Genomic DNA, 4,708 nt, shown 5'->3' on the forward strand with positions numbered 1-4,708 from the left:
CCCCCCCATCTCCCCATCTCCTGGCCAACCTTGAGAACTGGGCTCAGGTCCTGAGCTTGGCGGATGGAGACTAGGACTCAAACCTCCACCCCACAAGACGGCCAAGACCTGAGTGTGGACAGGGGTGGCAGGTGGCTAGAGGGGGTGCATGGGATGGGGAGGGGGAAACACAGGGGCAGGAAATGGATGCTCTGAGCAGAGAGAAAGACCCGGGTGCAGGCTGGGAAGGGGGCAGGGAGCCCAAGGGGGCCTCTGGAGACAGGGGGGAGGGAGGGCGGGGCAGAGAGGAAATGAAAAAGCCAGGGCTCGAGTGAGCCGTGGGGAGGGAGGAGGGAGGAGAGAGGAGAAGGAGAAGCTGACACAGACCACAGACAGAGGACTCAGACTTCTGTTCAGCACGCACCGGCCGGCCGGGAGTGAGGACAGAAGGAGGTACGGACAGACAGACAGAGGACAGCCAGCCAGCCAGCTAGGCTGAGGAAACAGAACTTCAGGGGAGGAGAGGAGAGAGAGAGAGAGGGCTAGAGAAAGGCAGGCAGGGGTGGATAAGAGAGCAAGACAGACAGACAGACAGACAGGCAGGGAGCAAGAGAAAGACAGACACGGATCTCGGGGGTATTAGGAGGAAAAGACAGACAACTAAGGGAGGTAGATAGATACTGGGGAAGACAAAGGGGAGAAAGACAGACAGATAGACAGACAACAGGCAGGCAGCCAGCCCCCCCCTCCCCAACGCCCATGAAGGACTGGGGGTTGAGAGGCAGATGTGGGCCATCATAGAGACTGAGGCCAGCGTGGGTACCTGAGTGTGCGCCCTCCCCTTTGCACCCCTCCCACCAGGGTGGGGAGGCGGTGGGCAGCCATGGCTGATTCCTGCAAGAACCTCACCTACGTACGGGACTCGGTGGGCCCAGCCACCAGCACCCTGATGTTCGTGGCGGGCGTGGCGGGCAATGGGCTGGCCCTGGGCATCCTGGGCGGCCGGCGCCGTTCACACCCATCAGCCTTTGCCGTGCTGGTCACCGGGCTGGCCGTAACCGACCTGCTGGGCACCTGCTTCCTGAGCCCGGCCGTGTTCGTGGCCTATGCCCGCAACAGCTCACTGCTGGGCCTGGCCCACGGGGGCCCTGAACTCTGCAATGCCTTCGCCTTCGCCATGACCTTCTTCGGCTTGGCCTCCACGCTCATCCTCTTCGCCATGGCGGTGGAGCGCTGCCTGGCGCTCAGCCACCCCTACCTGTACGCCCAGCTGGATGGGCCACGCTGCGCCCGCCTGGCGCTGCCCACCATCTATGCCTTCTGCCTGGTCTTCTGTACCCTGCCCCTCCTAGGCCTAGGTCAGCACCAACAGTACTGCCCGGGCAGCTGGTGCTTCATCCGCCTGCGGGCACCTGAGCCAGGTGGCTGTGCTTTCTCCCTGGCCTATGCCAGCCTGGTGGCCCTGTTGGTGAGCGCCATCTTCCTGTGCAACGGCTCTGTCACCGTCAGCCTCTGCCGCATGTACCGCCAGCAGCGGCGGTGCCAGGGCTCGCTGGTGCCCAGCGCGGGGACCCGTGAGGACGAGGTGGATCATCTCATGCTGTTGGGCCTCATGACCGGCATCATGGCGGTGTGCTCTCTGCCTCTGACGGTGAGTACCCCATCCGCAGGGGAGGAGGGCAGCCGCTGGGCTCTGCCCGTGCTGGGTGGTACCCATTTCACAGATGGGGAAACGGAGTCTCAAAAGAGATTGCTTTTTTTTTTTAATTTTTGGTGCCAGTCTTGAGGCTTCTGCCTTTTGGGTGGTTCATTGGAGATAAGAGGCTCACAGACTTTCTTGCTCAGGCTGGCTTTGAACCATGATTCTCGGGTCTTAGCCTCCTGAGTAGCTAGGATGACAGGCGTGAGCCACCGATGCCTGGCTTCAAAAGAGATTGGTCCCCTGCCAAAGCAGTCACAACTTTCTAGAGAAATCCCTTCTGCCCCCTTGGACTCCTCCAACCTCTTCCACACTCCCTGACCCTTGATCAGCCAGTGTACCCCGACTCTCCATCTCCTCTATGAGCACAGGTCCCACGATCTATGAGCCCCCCATATTCAGATGCGAGCAACTTAAGACCTCTGAATGGGCCTTTCCTCCAGCGTTTGACAGGAAATGGTCCAAGGGCCCCCGTCCACCCCCTCCCACTGGAGCAGCTTTGGTGGGTGACATCTTGATTTGTGTGGTAGGCTCTTCCTACATAGTCCAGGTTGGCCTTGAATGTTCAGTCTTCTTGCTTTCAGTCTCCCCATTGCTGGGATTACAAGTGTGCACCACAATGCCCAGCTTTGCTCATCTCACATTTATTCTGGTCTCAGTTTTCCTGCTTCTGTAAAATGAAGATGTTGAGCTGGACGGAGGGGATCCTGAGACCATTTGGGTGGGGCGCAGTTATGATGCCTCAGAGACTGGGAAAATCTATACACAGTGGTCTGCATGTTGCTGTTTCAGGGCCCAGAGGGAGCGGGGAGGGGGGTGTCTCTGAAATCTCAGCCATCATCATTCAGAGAATCCTGGATCAAAAAGATGGGGAGACAGATGACTCTAATCCCCTGCCATCATTTCCTGCTCTACCATCTGATAAGATTTCCTGGGGTATTCCCCACCTCTGCACCCCGGGAAGATCTGTCCCCCTTTTTCTTTAAGAGTAGATCTTATCTCAATTTCCTTCCTTTCTGAAAGGGCCCCCTCCCTCATCCCTGCCTGGAGGGGGGAGGGGGAGGAGAGGCTGCAGGGGGAGGGGGTTCCTGGTACTTTTTGACAATCTCCTCTGTCCTCAGATCCGTGGCTTCACCCAGGCCATCGCCCCAGACAGCAGCGAGATGGGGGATCTCCTGGCCTTCCGCTTCAACGCCTTCAACCCCATCCTGGACCCCTGGGTGTTCATTCTGTTCCGCAAGGCCGTCTTCAGGCGCCTGCGCCTCTGGGTTTGCTGTCTCTGGGCTCAGCCTGCCCGCAGGGAGTTGCAGACAGCCATCCCCAGGCCCGCTTCCGAGAGGGGGGACCCTCAGGCCCCCTGGGCCCTGGAGGGGAAGGAGGGAAGCTGGGTGCCTCTGTCTGCCTGGAAGGAGAGACAGACGGCCCCTCTGCCTCCTGTGGCACCGGGGACACAGGGGACACTGTCCAAAGCCGAGCCAGCGGTGGCCTGCTCCCTCTGCTGACTGCTGGCCTGTCCTCTGGACACAGGGAGCAGACAAGCGGGGACCCATTCAGCGGATGGCTGTGGAAGTCAGAGCCTTGATTCTCCCCCTCCAATTCAAGGGGTGCTCAGCTGTTCTTTCTCGGCAGCCGCTGTGGGGGGGAGTGGGGGGGGTGACGCAGGTCCCCCCGTGAAGAACACGTCTGTGAAAATAACCAATGGCTCGGCCGACTGCTCTCCATCCATCTTCCTGTGTAAATATTTAAGAAATGGACAAGAGCCCAGTGGCTTCTGTATATTCAGGTCTGTTGGGGTTGGGGCTCCCGTCCTCAGCCTCATCCATTAAGGGGGCTCCAGCCACCCACCCCTCAGGGGACAGCCCTGCCCTCTCCCAAGCACTCCCCCCCCCTGTGCGTCTTGGCTCCCAGAGAGCTGGGGATTGTGGGAACACTTCTGCCCTACCCCTCCTTCTTCCCATCAGCTTGAGCCCCAAGGGCATGGGGGAGGAAAGGGGGGCTGCCTCCCTTCTTCAGATGTGACACTACTGGTCTGAAGATGGCTGGCGTATGGGATGTGAGCCATGGATTGTGGGTACCAAGGAGAAAGATAGAGACCTTGGGGCGGGGAAGTGGGGTTTTTGGGGACTACCCCGGAAGGCACAGCCGGTCCTGACCTGTCCTGGATAAATAAATGCTTCCAAGCCTGAACACCTGTCTGGTCCCAAAAATTCCTTCCTTCCTTCCTTCCTTCCTTCCTTCCTTCCTTCCTTCCTTCCATTTACACATTCACTTTGAGAACCGTCAACTTCTCTGAGTAACAGACAAGTCTGCTGTGCCCTGGACCCCACCGGGGGAGGGGATTTCCAGCCTTTCCCAAGCCCCTCTGGGGCAGGGAATTCGGGGTGTCTGGGAATGGGCTGACCTATTGGAAAGGAAGTGAGTTGCTGTGGCTTGGGGGAGGGGAACAGGGACCTTCCCGCCCACGGGTGAGTCCTGGTCCCTTTCCCCATCCACTCAGCTGCCTCTGATCAACCTTCCCAGGGAGACTGGGAGGCTGGGGGGTGGGGGTGGGGGGCTGGCCACCGGGCCTTGGCACACACAGCAGGGGGAATAGCGGAAGTTGACTTGGGCCTGCTTCATCTGCCTCCAGTCTAGAGCTGGCTGGCTGGAGCCACATCGCCTTTCCATACCTGATGTGCTTTGGGTCATAATCCGGTGATTAGCCACAGGGCTGCAGAAACTGATTAAGGGATTGGCAGCGCTGTGCCAGGACTCTCGCCGTCCCAGCTGGCAGTTGCTGGGATTCAGGCGCGGCCGTTTCGAGTATTCTCTATTTCTATTTAGCTGCTGTACCTCAGATGATGTTCAGAAAGAACATGGGCTGGAGGTAACCAGTGAGTGGGTTCAGAGGTTCTCTTGGGGGTAATGAAACAGTTCAGAAGGGTGCCACCCCGTGCCACTTGTATACAAATGCCACGGATGTTGTACTTGGAACCGGTCAAGATGATAGCTTTGATGTCATGGGAATCGTACAACAATAATAATAAAAAC

The 4,708-nt window shown here is 58.7% G+C and overlaps 1 protein-coding gene across 1 annotated transcript; it reads left to right on the forward strand.

Moving 5' to 3' along the window:
• The first annotated feature begins 403 nt into the window (after positions 1 to 403).
• Ptgir (prostaglandin I2 (prostacyclin) receptor (IP)) lies at positions 404 to 3,180 on the forward strand. The gene is made up of 3 exons (XM_013032682.1): positions 404 to 432; positions 841 to 1,630; positions 2,800 to 3,180. Exons 2-3 carry the CDS (start codon positions 863 to 865, stop codon positions 3,178 to 3,180), a joined length of 1,149 nt encoding a protein of 382 aa, XP_012888136.1. The 5' UTR covers positions 404 to 432; positions 841 to 862.
• The last annotated feature ends 1,528 nt before the right edge of the window (positions 3,181 to 4,708 follow it).

Source organism: Dipodomys ordii, unplaced genomic scaffold (assembly GCF_000151885.1).
Source record: "Dipodomys ordii isolate 6190 unplaced genomic scaffold, Dord_2.0 Scaffold156, whole genome shotgun sequence".
Taxonomy (NCBI): domain Eukaryota; kingdom Metazoa; phylum Chordata; class Mammalia; order Rodentia; family Heteromyidae; genus Dipodomys; species Dipodomys ordii.

Excerpts from the sequence above, each read along its gene's own strand:
- Ptgir (XM_013032682.1), top strand. The coding sequence starts at position 863 with ATGGCTGATTCCTGCAAGAACCTCACCTACGTACGGGACTCGGTGGGC. Across the intron at positions 1,631-2,799 it reads TGTGCTCTCTGCCTCTGACG|ATCCGTGGCTTCACCCAGGC; the intron begins GTGAGTACCCCA and ends CTCTGTCCTCAG.